The 16,785-nt window shown below is 32.9% G+C and overlaps 1 protein-coding gene across 1 annotated transcript in view; it reads left to right on the forward strand.

Annotated features, from left to right (window-relative positions):
• Nucleotides 1-16,785, forward strand: part of LOC106478246 — a 33,118-nt gene that overhangs the window by 3,589 nt on the left and 12,744 nt on the right. The window contains exon 3 of the mRNA XM_013938774.2: nt 10,811-10,926. Within this exon, the coding sequence (XP_013794228.1) occupies nt 10,811-10,926 (116 nt within the window). The remainder of the gene's footprint in view (nt 1-10,810; nt 10,927-16,785) is intronic.

Raw genomic sequence — 16,785 nt, forward strand, 5'->3', positions numbered from 1 at the left:
CTTGTATTCAAACAGCATTGCATGCTGAATGTGTGTCTCGTCGTGTGCCATCACTAGAAGGGATTAGAATATACTAAACTTTACACATTATGTAGGGTACACTAAAGTGACGTTTAAGCGGTTCGTTTAATTATTACATGTGATATACGTTTTTGGGGATTAATGAAAGTGTTCCAAAACGCGACATCAATTTCTTGACGACCTAATATATCTTTATTTTTTTCGTTTTCAATAGTTTCTCTGATATTTAATTATATTTTAAATTCTATCTGTTTCATCAACTTACTACTGATTGGGAACTATTACCTTACAATTTCGTTTGAAGTGAAAATAGATATCTTTGAGTTGTTTTGGCCTGCGAAACTGCACAAAAGTTATCAGTGTTGGCTTCCTGGTTGGATTGGTACAACAACTGGGGCTTTGAGATCATCTAAAACGTATAGTCATTATGCCTGAAGCTACTCAAGTTTAACAACCTCAGAAGTCGACACAGAAGAAAACTCACCCAATTGAACTTTTTGGTTGAATGTTAAAAATACCAAGTAGTTCCGAACAGTATTAAAGTGAAGTGCAATCTATAAAACGAGAAGGTTAAGTTCATTATACAACAAACCCAGGGCAAAATCCTGAGAGCTGTGATTACAGAAAAGAGAAGAGAGAGTATTAACGGAAGCTACACTGTAGGAGTTGCATTTAAAATTAATCAAGGACACTCATAGATGGGACAGGTTAGATTCGTATAGTTGGTTCAAGTGTGAAGAATTAAAGACAAATAATAAGGTGAAATTGAATAAAAAACTGAATAATCTGATTAAGAAGAAAAAGGAAAGTTTAAAAAATAAACTGAATAATAAGATTCCAGTCTTAGAAGATAAGTACAATAAATTATTGTCTAACCCTAAAGTTGTTATTTGTCAAATGAGAATTTGTTATCCAAATAAATGGAAATTTTAAGTTTAGACCGTGATACATAATAGGTTACAAATGGTAGTTAAAAACTGTCCTATTTTGACACCACAAGAAAGGAAAAACCTTGTCCCCTTAAGGTTCATTTTACCAAGTTTCTTTGTTCTACCTAAAAGCCACAAAATTGTTTTCCCCTTTCGTCCAATTGTAGACAATATAGGTTCATCATTTTATCCTTTATCAAAATTTATTTGTCGAAAATGTTAATTCTTAACGAACTCTTATGAATATACAGTAGAAAATTCGTTTGATTTTGTTAACAAAATCTCGGGGATAAATGTAGAATTAATTGATAAATTAGTCTCTTTTGACATTGTGTCGCTGTTTACGAATGTTCCAGTTAAGGAGGCTTTGAATTGTTTGGAAAATAGATTACTGAAGTGTAAGAAGTTTTCTCTGCTTGAGGTGAACGACATTTTAAAGCTTACTCATGAGTGTGTATCAAACGCATCTTTTAAGATGGAAAATAAATTTTTAAACGGATTAAGGGTTCAGCAATGAGGTCTCGACCCTGTCCTCTCTTTTATTTGAAATATTTATGTTCAATTTTAACGCGTCTGTAGTGAAACCTTTAGTGTGGTTAGGATATGTAGATGACACGTTTTTAGTGTGGCGGAATGGCATTGGGACTTTATTAGAATTTGAAAAACATTTTAGTTCAATCAGTCCTACCACCAGATTTACATTAGAGATGGAAAAAGAGGGTCAGCTAAATTTGTTAGACAGGACCCTTAAACGGGACAATAGTCGACTCTCAACTTTGCACACAATAGATCATGTCACCCATGGACTCAAAAACTATCCGCATTTTCCACATTTATGTTTAGAACCTTAAAAATATGCACTTATGATTGTTATGTGAAAGCAGAGTTAAACTGCTTAAAGCATGCAGCCATAGATAGAGGATATAAACCTAAATTAATGATAGATTGCATCATAAACATATCAATAAATTAAGAACATTAATGTGTACAAGGTAAGAAGGCAAATGTAAAGTAGATAACGTGAGAGTTTATTTACCATATGTTCAAGGATTATATACAAAAGTAGGTAATATAATGAAAAAATACATAGAATGTAATGTAACATTCTCTCCGCGTTGTAAATTAAATAGTGTCACTAGTACAAAAGATAGCATAGAAGAAATTGATAAATGTGGAATTCACAAAATTCCTTGTACCTGTGGGCGAGTTTATATTGGCCAAACGTGTAAAAAAGTTAAAATGCTGGATCAAGGAACATAAACATGCGGTAGAAATATACAAAGTAAACGAATCGGTATTATTAGCAGAACATGTGGCGGAAACATTTCATATTATAGACTGGGGTAACACCAAGTTGATAAAATAGGTAGAAATTAAATTTCAATTATATATCAGAAAACTATTGAAATTGAAAAAACAAATATATTATATTAAACAAGAAAGCTGGTCCATGTATGTAAATAATAAAGTACTGAACAGATGTGGGTATATAAGTCCCAACCTTGCTTTTAACGTTACTCTTGAAGATGGTGTCATTTTAGGGCAAGTCCCTGTTTTTAGTAACTATTTATTGTGTAAGATTTTAACGTTGTATTCCTTTTCATTGTAAATAGTAGTTTTAACCTACAAATATGTGAATTCTAGATCGAAAACAGAAAATAGTAACTTATAAACAGAAAATAACTTTCTAATATACCCAGACCTAGACATATCAGACATCTTTGACCAGTATGTCACGTGATATTCTCGCATAGTGATACATGTATTTTCATAAGTTTAATTAAAACTAAAATTACAATAGTCAGTTTCTTCGTCATTGATTTATATACCATTAATTATAAAACTGTCCTTTTCTTTTTTATCTTTAATCATCCATCTTGCAAGTTTACCATGAATGAATAGCTCTAACTCTAAACAATTGGTGTAGAATCATAATCCTCTATCTAAAACCTGAAATTTTGTTCTTAAATAGGGTACGTTTGTTCAGCGTATACATTAATAATTTTTGATTTTATCTGATCTTTCAGTTTCTTTTCATCGTGATCTACACTATTTAGATAAGTATGAAAACGACAGATCTGTGCATGTAAAGTTTACCAATCTGAGTTTGATAAAACATCGAGAACATTATAAGATGTCATATCAATACCATGATAACCAAATCGATATGTAAACAAAATATAGGGATATGATTAACACACACAATACGATTTATACGATTCCATCTACTTAGGACAAAATCGTGTTCAGTTTTGCTTTATACAGCTACATTAATGGCTGGGATCCACTGTTTAAATTCTTCCCATTTTGTTCAAGAAAAAGTAATACCTTTCTGGGTTGGATATAGTTTTTAGGTCTATGTTAAGTATCATAAAGTAAGAAGTAGAATTTGAAGTCAATAATCGGTCACAACCAAACTATCTTTCATCTTACATGTTATAGTTACGAGAAAAATGTGCAGGTGATTTTGGTGAAGGAGAGTAAAAAAATGATGTATCATACAATCGTTTCAAATTCACCATATCTAAGTGAAATAATAGGATTTCTGATTTGTGAACAAATAATTTAATATCGACATGTTTAAATCCTTTATTCATCATACAGTGTACTAATTATCTATTATTTTGTATTAATGTAAAGTTTGGATTTACTTTCAAGACTACTGACCTTATATTCTGTCAGTGTTAAGCAATAGTGGAGGTGTAGCAAGAGGGTCGAAAGAGGTAATGTTCGAAATTCCAGCACGACGAGATAGTCAATTTACTTACGAAATTCAAGTGCATGATATGTTTTGTAGAGTTTCTACATGAAAGAAACGTTCTACGATATTACTAGTTCGAATCACTTTGGGTAATGTCCCTTATGTTACGTTTATGGTGATATATTCTGTTTGACTAATCGCATGCTAGAACACTTGGATATATCACAAATATTATCACATTCAGCTTTAGGTATACTGAGAAATTGGCATCATGTTTTCCAAATGACGATTCACCTAGAGGATGGATAAAGCTATCATTGCATATATCATCTCTATTTGATACATTGATGATATCATATGTACATGGAGACTTGTATTAGATGGTTAAACACAATTGTAAAAACATGGATAATCAGTTCATTTTTGAATTTATGTAGAAAATCAGTCTGTGACATTATAACATTACAGTTAATTTGGTGATTATGTAGAAATTAGCTATTTTAAGCTAAAACAGTTAAGTATATGTATGAGATTGATATCTTACTAATGAATGCACAATCAGAAATCGCGACATATACTATTTATTCTAATTGACTTGTTCAACACTTGTTTTCATGAAATGTTCTTTTCTGCCATATTGAGCTTTGAATCCTATCAGCTCCCACTCTTAGTAAAAAGTCAACATACTATCAACTGTGATGAATTTGACTAAATATTCAGTAGGATTGAAGTGGTTACATCATTTGGACGTCGCATTTGTTGACCTTTCTATCGTTTACGTTCAATGTTAATGACCCTCAGATAGAAACGGAAATAATATCTATATGTAATTAGTTTTAGTAGAGACCTGACAGCATATGTCTAAAGATTTGTGAAAATATCTACAGAAAGGTTAGTATGTTGATTTTCATTTCTGTAATAGTATTGGGTAAATATAACTATTTACGTGGAGAGGTTTATAATTTTTTATAAATAAGCTTTAGCGGAACAATTATATAGATTAGCTTGTAAAGCTAAACAAGAAATGTAAATTATTTTATATCATAAATTATTTAGAAATTTAAATAATCGTAGTTTTCAGGTTGAATAGATATAAAACTATGTTATACAACATTTCATCTCTACTCATGAAAAGGTTTCTCACCTTTAATATTTACAACGAACATCAACATTGTCTCACCTTTCTTGCATGTTTACTATGAATGATTAGCTATAAATCTAAACAGTTAATCTAATATCATACTCCCCTATCTAATACTTGATCTTTTGTGAATAAATGTTTCAGTATGTGTGACAACAGTCTAGCTTAGAGTTTGTGATGTTACTTACATACATTGATGATAGCATATGTACATGGAGACTTGTATTAGATGGTTAAACACAATTGTAAAAACATGGATAATCAGTTCATGGGGTCTAGTGTATCATAAAAGACTAGCTTACTACTTTTAATTTATGTAGAAAATCAGTGTATGTGGCATTATAACATTACAGTTAGTTTGATGATTATGTAGAAATTGGATATTTAAAACAATTAGATATAATTAAACAATTAAAAATAAAAGTATAATGTAAATAAATACATGAGACCTTTATCTTACTAATCAATCATAAATAGCGACATATACTATGTATTATAATTGACTTGTTCAACTTTTGTTTCATAAAAAAAAAATTCTGCCATACTGAACTTTGAATCCTATCAGCCTCCCACATTCTTAGTAAAAGGTCGGAATACTGTCAACTGTGATGAGTCAGACTTAATATCGAGTAGGTTCGAAGTGTCCACATCATTTGGAGGTCGCATGTGTTGTCTTTTCTATCTATTATATTCAATGTTAACGACCCTCAGATAGAAATGGAAAGAATATCTATATGTAATTAGTTTTAGTAAAAATTTGTCAGCATATGTCTAAAAATTTGTGAAAATATCTACACAAAGGTAAGAATATTGGATATAATTTCTACAATAGTATTTGATAAACATTAATATTTACGAAGAGTGGTATATAATACTTTAAAATTAAACTTCAGAGGAACAATCATTTAGATTAATTTATAAAACTAAACATGAAAATTGATATATTTTATATTATAAATTATTTAGTGGGCGAATAGATATAAAAGTATATTATGCATCATATTAATCATAGAAATGAAAATTATAGAGCAAATGGTAAATGCACAAAGCATGCCATACAAATTAAATATAGAAACAAAAACTATAACATATACTACAGTACATCAATTGTGTATTAAATCGATACTTAAATCATAAAAACACAATTATGTAATAATAATGTAAGTGGCTCATTCAAGAAAGGGTTATATTTATAAAAATGAAACATTAAGTGTAATAAATATTTAAAACTTTTCAATAGTGGGATTGACCGTAACATTACAACACCCCCTGGCCATGCTGGTCCATTTTATACATAAAGTGACGGATAATTGTAAAGTATGCAAGGAAAGTTATTGGTTATGCGATAATATTTGCCTGGTTAATATAATGGATTTACCTGTAAATTTAGATAATATATGTGATAAAAACTTTTTTACATGCAATACAAATTATCAGATATGTTATAATAATTGTCTCGTTAAAATAATTGTTTTACTTATTAACTATTAAATAACTTTTTTAGAACATATACTTAATTTAGAAGTAAAAATTACAATGTTAATGACGAAATCATATGTTAAACCACATCTTAGCAATCCACCTACATCACGAAATTACCTACTCTAGCAAAGCACTCTCTGGTGCCACTTGCAACTTCGTGGAGCTATGACCTCATCATCTCTTTCACTACTCTGGTGTTACTTCGCGGACGTCATCACCCCACCCCCTATCGCCTGAGCCAACCATTCAACGTGTGTGTCCGTGGTTTCAAGATGACTACTTATATAGTAGAAGTGGAGTTTGTACCACTGGAAATCTAATTTGCATTTTATCATTTGTTGTTTATTTTAAGAGATATTTTACTGTTGAAACTAATTTTTATTTTTTGTAGAAAATTATATTTTATGTTTATTTTTTGTTCTTATATATCACCAAATGATTTAATTTACATGTTACTCATATTTGAAGCTTTTATTTTCTTGTTCTTTTATTGTAACGAATTCTATCATTGAGCAGGTTTGTTTCGATTTTGTAAAAATAATGCCCATCTCTGTGCACGTTACGAACGAATTTGTACATAGGAATTTCCTGGTTATTTATTGTGAAGCTGTTCGTAGCTAGCCTAACTTTGCATCCATGTCTCCGCATAAAGTCAGTTCCTAATATGCACTCTTTCTTGATCAATTACGCAACACTTCATGAGATGTAGAGAAGCTTCCTACAGTAAGGGTAACTTCCAACTTTAGCTTGCTAAAACTTTATATGTCCAACTGTTGTTCAAATCAGTCCTTCTTTCATCATCTGTGGAGGCAATTTCCTACCTTTCATTAATAAATGGGATCGAATAACAGTGTCAATCAGCATGTTGCAAGGTTTTCTATCAATAAATTCATGGACTCGTGGAAGACCTTCCTTAAATGATGAAATTATTATTTCATTTCGGGTAGATGGAATGTTCCCAGATGAACTTCACACAGCTTTGAGACCCATTTTCAGAATATTATCTCCTTGGCTAAATAACAGTTGTTAATATCTTACAGTCTTGACTGTAACGATCATATCCCCCACAATTATAACAGTTTACAATTTCTATTATACTCTTGGAGAGGTTCTTATTCCACAGATGCTTTTAATTTACAGTTCTTCGCAATATGTTCTATCCAGTTATTCTTGGCATACCCATTTTCTTGTGGTCTGTTTCCTTCATTCTGTGTAACTAGTTGCTTGATTAATTCTTTCATTTCTTCTAGACTATCGTTAGAAGCAATTCATGTTTCAATACTACATAAGTTGATGATCTCGTAACTTCGAGATTGTGCCTTTAGTTGTTTATCTGCAACAAACTGGGGTGCTTCCTTTAAAAAATGTTCATATCCTCGTCTGATATGCCATCTATAAAATAGTCATGTGTCAATTATTCCATCATTTCAATTGGAGCATCTAGATAAGGTAATTGTAAAAGCTTTTCCGCATCTTCCACAAATTCTGCTAAGGTCCCTTTTTTTCAGTACCCTGTCCAGACCTTTGCTCTAAATACTTCCTTTTGGTGTGTCACTCCGAACCTTTTTGACAAGGCACCTACCAGTGCTTGATGGTTGTTACGGCTCTCAGCAAGAATGTTACTTAATGTCATTAAAGTTGAATTAAGGCAGAATGATCAATAGTGTGTTGTTCACTATTCCACCTCTTCATTCTGGAAATAATCTTGAACTGAGTCTGATATGTTTCCCATGGTACCTTTCCATCATAGTATGTTGTTTTTTTCGATTGGTTAATGTTGTCGAATTTGCCAGCGAAATTCTGGAATCTGATTTGGTAGTGGCAATACTGGAGTAGTCTAGGAATGTCCTGAAATAACAGATGGCAAAGCAGTAATAATAATAGGGATAGTTCCAATAAATTATCCTATCCAATATTTTGTAGTAAATGGTGTCTTAGATTGGAGCTCTTGAGCAGGTGCAGTAAGAGGCGTGGCTCGTTTAATCTTTGCATTTATCAATTTATTTTCCAGATGTCTTATTTTGTCAGTGATACTGAAGTTTTTTCAACCTCGTTGATCTTGCTCTTATAATCTTTATATAATTCATAGATGTGTTCTTTATTTTGCTTTTCACTTTGTTGATGTCCTTTTGTGCATCTTCAAACTTGTTGTTTTAACCATTCTGTACATCGTCAATAGCTTTGTCGCTCTTGTCTTCAATCATATTTATTTATTTTGATATTTGTTATAATATTACGTCTTTATCTTTTAATTCTTCTATTAAATTCCTGTCTCTTACTTCATGGTCTTACCTGCTACGTTCTTCAATTTTCATTCCAGTTCTTGTTCTTTTTTAATAGGGTCTAGTATGGCCTTGTGATTAGGGCGCTTGACTCGCAATCTGGGATTCGCGGGTTAGAATTCCATCCCTGAACATGCTTTCAGCCGTGGCGGCATTATATGTGATGGCCAATTCCGCTTTTCGTTGGTAAAAGAATAGCCCAATAGTTAGCGATGGGTGGTGTTGACTAGCTGCCTTCTTTCTAGTTATCACTTTTAAATTAGAGACGGCTAGCACAGATAGCTCTCGAGTAATTTTGTACGAAATTCAACAAAAAATAAATCTTTTAATTTTTGACTCTTTCTTTTTTATCTTCTTTTAACTGTTTTATTAATTCTAATAAATTTTCAACTTCGCTTTGTGAGGTCATCTTGAAAGTTGAAATTTACTTAAAGCTTTATTTTATTTGAAATGTTATTTCTGCCCACAATTTGCATCAAAGTGAACGTAACTTGAAGAAATGGGTATGATTCATTAACAACAGGAGATCCGTCAAATATTACGGAGTATAGGTTTATATTTCTCTGACTTTGGCTGAATCGGACACAAAGAAAGGGACAACACACAAAACTGTGAAAATCACAATATTTTTACAAAACAAATTAAAGATAAACGCAAACAAAACATTTGTAAGTGTTCTCTCTCTCTCTCTCTTTCTGTGTGTGTGTGTGTGAGAGACCATCACAAATCAAAGCCAACCTTCTCAGGACTCGTATATCACTCATGTGACCCAATATCATCTCGCTTCATCACAAGGTAGCTAAGACCCTGGGGTATTACTAAATTCGCTGACATAAAAGATAGCTTTCTATTTTGGGACATCATTGGTGATGTTACAGCTGTCCTTCCTGCAGAAAAACACGTTTAATAATAAAAGAGAGTAACACTGGTTTCGTGCGCAAGTACAGTTAAATTAAGTTGTTTACTTGATCGACTTTGTATATTAAAACAAAACTAGAAAAAATATGAATTTGAAAAAACTACATATTAACTAACTGAGATGCTAGAAAACACGTGGTACCTTTCTGTACAACACACTTAAAACTAACGGGTAAAATAATTAATTGATTAGGCGAAGTGCAAATAAGTCTAACTCAACCAGAAATGATATATTGACACATAAATATCTTACAAAGAAACAATAATTTATTTAACAAATTTAATTTAATTCATCGTACGAATAAGACAAGAACGCAGACATGTTAACACGTGCTTCTTTGCTTTCAAATCAGCTTATCCTAGACACGATTGCTAACAAGCAACTATTCTGGACGATCACCAACTATTTTGGCTTCATTGCATTTATGAGCTCGGTCAGAGATGTTCAGAATGTCACATCACCAGGTAAATCGCATTAGTAGAAAAGGGAAACTCGAATTTCAGACTTTTCTTTTCCCACATAACTATCATGTTAGACAACCTTCAGTCTCGTTCAACCACTCATCCAGCAAACAGGTCAGGTGTAAAGATAATCAAGTTCTGGGCTTAAGTCTACAAAGCAAAAATCCATATAAAGGTATTCTTACTTCCATGCTATAGTACTCGATCATCGACTATAGACCAATGTTCATAAATTCTACCACATAATATCGTAGTGCATTCTGGTATGCGTATGAGTGTAAATACATTGAAGTCGTCCACCGGTGGAACTGCGGTAAGTTTACGGACTTACGGCACTAAAATCCAAGGTTCGATTTCCTGTGGTGGATATAAACAAACGCATTGAAGTCGCTAGTGCAACCCTTATTTTGTTCCCCAGATAATCATATTTGTTCAATCAAAACAATCAAAAGTTTTGGGCAAAGTACTAGCTGTTCCTAATTTTAAACGCGAACCATGAACCCTCGGCTTTAGGTCACGTCCTTCTCGTAGCTTCATTCACATAAATAGATCCCACATGACTACATCTTTATTATGTGCTTCTTGAGTGTGTGTTAAATGTAGCTTTTATATTATCTTAAGTCTCTTGATCCTTCTCTTTTTTACTGATACATATAAAAAGATATAAAATATACCTCAACACAATCAATCTCATAAAAGCGAATACATGATATAATTTCATAAAAAAGTGAGTAAGTATTTTTGTTATATCTTTTCCATCATAGCATCTTCTCTCACATTGGTCACTTGAGGTAAGATGTTTTAAATAGCTTAAAATTGCATTGTATCATTGAAAAACTTGGCCTAATTTAATCAAATTTATTTTGCACTGTAGGTGTTCAACTTTCATAATAGAAAATTCACATCAGTGTGTCTCAGAATGTCCAGAAAATACAGATACCTCATACAGAGAGGGCGCTGAAGTCATTGGCTGGGTTTGTGTTTACCATGGTAAGTGGAACAAACAAATATTCTGTACTATGTTTAAGTAAAGGCTGTAAAAAAAGTCCATGTATAGTGTTGAATGAATCCTTTACGTAAGGATTTAAGAAAAGCTTAATTTATTAAGTTTCGTTGTGTAAAACAAAACTTAAAATTCAGTTCATATAATTATTGTATAGCAAGTAAATGAAAAGTATGTTTTTGTATCACAGCTTGCCTCATGGAAAGGTGAAGTATCCGGACATTTTGTCTTTTTTTTTTCTTGGAACAAAATAAATCCAATAACTTTTACATGGTGGTAAGAAAATTTAGTTATTCTGGTTAATGGGAAAGCCATTAAGTATTAATGAACAAAACAGTCGGAAAACCTCAATTCGAAGTATTTCAATATTCAGTGTGTTTAATAGTTACTTCAAGGTAGTCTGACGTCGAGGACTACATCAAAAACTTATATCACTCTAGTGACATCAGGGCGCAATAAGGCAAAGGAAAAAATGTAAGGAACATTGTTCTTCATAAGCGACGGAACTTAGAGCATATGCTCCATTCCAATTTTGATCCAGGAGAGAAGTGCCCCTGTGAATGGAGAATAGAGATTTGTGTACAATTACCATGGATACTGCAACACGTAACATCTTCCTAGAGATTGCCGAGTTTATGATACAGCCACATCTTTAGAGAGCTACATAACTAGTATTCAGCAGGGAGGTAAGTGATCATGGTGGCTACGTATGATGGAAGTGGCAGCTGAGAGCCCGATGTTTACCAAACGTCTACATAAGTAGTATCTTTACTGAATGGTGGATATGGAGTGGAGCAATGATTTGCATGAATGTGACATCCTAGATGGAGTTCTGGTTTTACATAATAACGCTGTCTAGTTACTGTACATGTTTCCAATCCCTGATACGAATAGTGGTCTCGAAATAAAAAAACAGCTGCAATAGCACACCACTTGGCGGTCTTTGAGGGTTGCCATAGTTTTTCTGCTGTGGTTTCTGGATTTCCATAGGTCCAGGTGATATAGTTATTGGAATATATATATATATGGCTATGAAGAGTGAAATGGGATACAATACACTTAGATTTTATCAACTGCAATACGTGCCATAAACTCGAATGCAAATGGGTTTTGTTGTTGTTGTTTTTCAATTCAAAATCGAGCATTTTTAACCTCCAAACATATCGAATGGTGTATAGGAAGGTAATGTACAAATATTTCTGCACAGTTGACCGTGATAAACTGGCCAATCGTGCTACATTCAGGACTCTGCTTATATCATGGATGGATTTTGGAACAATGGTTTTTAGTAGTGTTCAACACCTCCACAACAAAGTTAACCGACATACATATATATATGAATGTTCTGATCTTGGGAGATCAGCTACATTTTTTATCGCTTGGAACTATTCAATCAATCTGCTGGTAGCAGCAGCCGTGCATTGTCCAAATCACATACTGACACTGTGGCAGATGCTTCAGTATCGCAGATAGAGATATGTCATAAGATTTGGAGCCAAATACTACTATTCGACTAGAATAGCCCTAGAGTTAGCGGTGGGTGCTATTTGACTAGCTGCTTGCCCTTTAGGCTATCAGTTGAAAATTAAAGATGGCTAGCACAGATCTTGCATAGTTTTGCACGAACATCCAGAAGGAACACATTATTTGTTTCATACATTTGATATTAAGGAGTGAAAAAAAAATACGAAATAAAGTAAAACGGTGTATTTCATGTATAAGTGGTGCAATTGAATGTTATCAGTTTTTCATAATAGCTTGTTCACACGTGTTCTACAGTGAAAATTATTTCCTTTGATTCGTAATTAAAATTTTGATCTCAAACGAATTGTTAAATTCAAAACATCACAAATTATACAGTATCCATACTTTATATTTCCAGTGCCAAATAGATAAGAAATCAAGCTTTTATTTCATAACTCTTTGCAGAATCCTCTTATTTTAGGAGTTCAAAACCCGAGTCTTTCTAAAATGGGGGATAGAAATAGCAAATATAAGTATTTTTGGGAAAGTGTGAATCTCTACCGAATTAGAATAGCTTAGTTTGAATTTGTAGTTTTTGTGCTATAAAAGTACATAAGAGTAATATTCAAACAATGATAAAATGGTTATTTCATTTTTGCTATGACAACATTAGTTACCCCATCCCTCCTGTGTTCAAAGGATGCCGGCTTTGTGGAGGGTCATCATGTGGAAGGAGATCAAAGGATGTCGCCTGAGGGTTACATAACTATTACGTCATATACCAACATCTGAAAGTTAATAGCTATTACAGAATATCCGGACATCTGAGGGTTAAATAAGTGTTATGTAATAGACACCAGAGGGCGCGGCTATCTTAGGGAGGGGTGATATCATAGTTTGACACAGAGGGCCTGTTACTATAGGGGGACAGTTTTACTAAGGTTTATAGGTAGATGATGTTATTTGTTTGTTTTTTGAATTTCGAGGGCTATCTGCGCCAGCCGTCCCTAATTTAGCAGAGTAAGACTGGAGGGAAAGCAGCTAGTCATCACCACCCACTGCCAACCAGCTCTTGGGCTACTCTTTTACCAACGAATAGTGGGATTATAATGCCCCCACGGCTGAAAGGGCAAGCATGTTTGATGGAACGGAGATTCGAACCCGCGACCCGCAGATTGCGAGTTGAGCTCCCTAACCACTTGGCCATACTGGGCCGGATGTTGTTATTAAAATTCTATAGGGGAACGGTGCTACTAAGGTTTTATATGTGGATACTGTTACTATAGGTGAATGTTGTTACTAAGGTTTCTATAGGCAGATGATGTTACTAGGTGGATTATGTGTGTTTTACAAAGGCGTATAGTACCGTAAGATTGCATATAGATTTCAACTTGTGTTTATGATTTTTATTTACATACTACAGGCATGTTATGTATATCTTACAATGGCGGATGCTGTTACTAAGGTCCGAAAGTATTGATAGACAGATGCTGTTATTAAGGTTCTATATATGCATTGTGTTACTAAGGCCAAATTGTTTTTCAACATATCATCAATGTCTAGATTTAATTATACGTCTTACCAGAGTTACTTTATAATTTCCACTTACATATATTTTACAAACGCTATCAGTGCTTTTATCCGATGTAAAACTATTACTTCTATTGGTTTAACATAATAAAAATGTTCCTGACAAAATATTGTAGTTTTCATTTATATATTTAATTGTATTACAAAGGCTCATAGTGTTTGTATACACAGGTGGTCTTACTAAGGTTCTATATATACATCGTGTTACTAAGAAACAAATTGTTTTTAAACTCGTCACCAATATGTAGATTTAAGTACATGTCCTGAGCTTGATTGGATAATGAAGAAAACTTTAAACTTTATAGAAAGATAATCAAATATATACAAATCGTCAGTTACAAATCAGTGTTCTACGATTTTCTTAAATAAAACTCACTTTAGACTAATATACTATCTTTAGTATATATAAATTAAATCTCAGATTTGGGTATTACACATACTGAAACATTTGTTAACAAAACTTCAAGATACACTAATATGCTATTTACGAAAACATTTATTTTATAAAATACTGACCTATACATGTTTAGCTTAGTTTATGATGAATTACACACCATGAATGTTAGTTTCTAACAACTAATATAAATCCCCATTTATATTTCATATATAACACTGATTTGTAGCTAACGATTTGTATATATATTTGGTGATCTTTCTGTGAAGTATAAGTGAAAGATAATTCATGTTACAGTAAGTTTCAAAATCCATGTGAGAAAATATCTGTTTTGAAATAGTCGAAAAATAATCACTTGATTTATAACTGAAGTTTTTTTAAGATTATAAATGTCAATTCTTTTATTATGTTCATTTGTGAAAAATGTATTTGATGCTTTGATAAAGTAAGTTTGAATGCTATAATGTACATAAAGTGAAGTTTTGCAATGATTTTTAGGTGAAAAAGATAATACATGTTACCGTAACATTGTTTCAAAAACCTATATTAATATAGTTATATGAGAAGAATCTAATATTTACAGTTAGTGTTCTGTGTTGTTATATATTAATATATGAGTTATTGGTTTCATTACATGACAGAGATCTGATTGTTTCTAAGCAGTGGTCATGTGAGTAATAAACAAAGGTCAAAGCACTGGTCACTTTGGCAGCACTTCTTAGAGAGTTCCTTTGTTCTGCATTATGTATAATTTATAATAGTGTGTAAAAGTAATGTACAATCAGACTTACAGTCATGAGTTACGACTGTATACTTTGTGGTGAATATTTTCAAAATGTACAATCATGTAATCATCACCTCCTACAAATAATTTTAGTGAATGTCCTATTTGTTTTGTATATGGAGATATGTTCTATTTATGCAGTCATTTGACTGAACACAGAAATAGGCTGAAAGAGACCTTTATATATATATATTTGTATGTCTATGTAAACCTCTTGTACCTGATGATGACATAATTTTTCGAAACGTTGTACATTTGTAATAGTTTTCTTCATTGCCCAATCAAGCCTTCTCCAAACTTTTAAGAACTTTTGAATGTGGTCAATAACAGTCTTTTGCTGAGAAACATATAGCAGTCATCAAGTAACAAAATCTAGACAATACAGAAAATTAAGGATATAATTTACATAGAACCTTTAAACTCTAGTAACTTGTAAAGCTAAACATGAAAATAAGCGTCCTTTTCAGATTGAATAGACGTTATACAAAAGAAAAACGTCAGGAAATGCAAATAGTATGATTAGATATAGAAGCGAAAACTAACGAATTAGTGAAGTGTTTTATAGAGGGATAATAGTTCAAATAATGGATAATATATGTGTGTATAATATGCTATACTAGTTGTCTCATTAAGATATTTGTTTTGCTTAAGACTTGAATTTACACATTGTTGATATTGTTACATCTCCGTTTGTTAATTAACTTTCCGTAACTTCGTTCCGACGAAACTTTAGCGACACAAGTCCTTACTTAATAAAACTGGTTTATTCTTTCCGAATACAACTTTACGATACACTTATTTTCAACAATCACGCTAAAACAAACGCTATATCAACGAACGTCAACTATACTTCTGACTGCAGTTCAATTACTCACTATCTACACACACATTACCTTCCTGTCACGTTGTCACCCTCTTTTATATACCAGACTACCCTATATATAGTAAATGCTAGAGCATTCGCCAAAGTACAGGATAGTTCTAGAAAGTAGAGGGCGTAAGAATAGTCACGTGATCTCGATGACGCAACCCTGCCCCCTCCTTAATATTGTTCGTCCCGAACAATAACCACATACAATAAACCAATAACAATTAACAATAACTTAATTAACTGTACAGTATTACCAAAACAAAATTACAATTCAACAAACTCTCTTAATTTTACGGGACGTATCTTCTTCCGTACTGGTCTCCGTCTCGTTGGCCTCTGCTTCACGTGGGGCTCATCTACTTCAACAGGAAATGTCCTATCATCGGTAACAGTCACATCAGTGGTAGTAACTTCATCAAGAGCTTCACCATTTCCCTTCTCAAAACTGAGTAGAGTTTCTTCTTCGACGGTGGCTTCTTCAGGTGGCACGTCTTCAGCAGCGTCATTTGTTCTGTTTTCCACTTCATCCCAACTGGACCGTGATAACACCAAAGCCTGTTGGCATGCACCACTTTTGGCTTACCTCGCCGACCACATTTTATCCGGAAAGTCACGTCTGAGAGACGATCCACTATGTCATATGGGCCTTCCCATGGAGTCCTGGCCAAGCACGTATTTGTCAACTGTGATATGTAATATGTTATATATTCGAACTGTTTGAAAGATTTATTTTGAGTATCTGT

Source organism: Limulus polyphemus, unplaced genomic scaffold (genome assembly GCF_000517525.1).
Source record: "Limulus polyphemus unplaced genomic scaffold, Limulus_polyphemus-2.1.2 Scaffold193, whole genome shotgun sequence".
Lineage (NCBI taxonomy): Eukaryota > Metazoa > Arthropoda > Merostomata > Xiphosura > Limulidae > Limulus > Limulus polyphemus.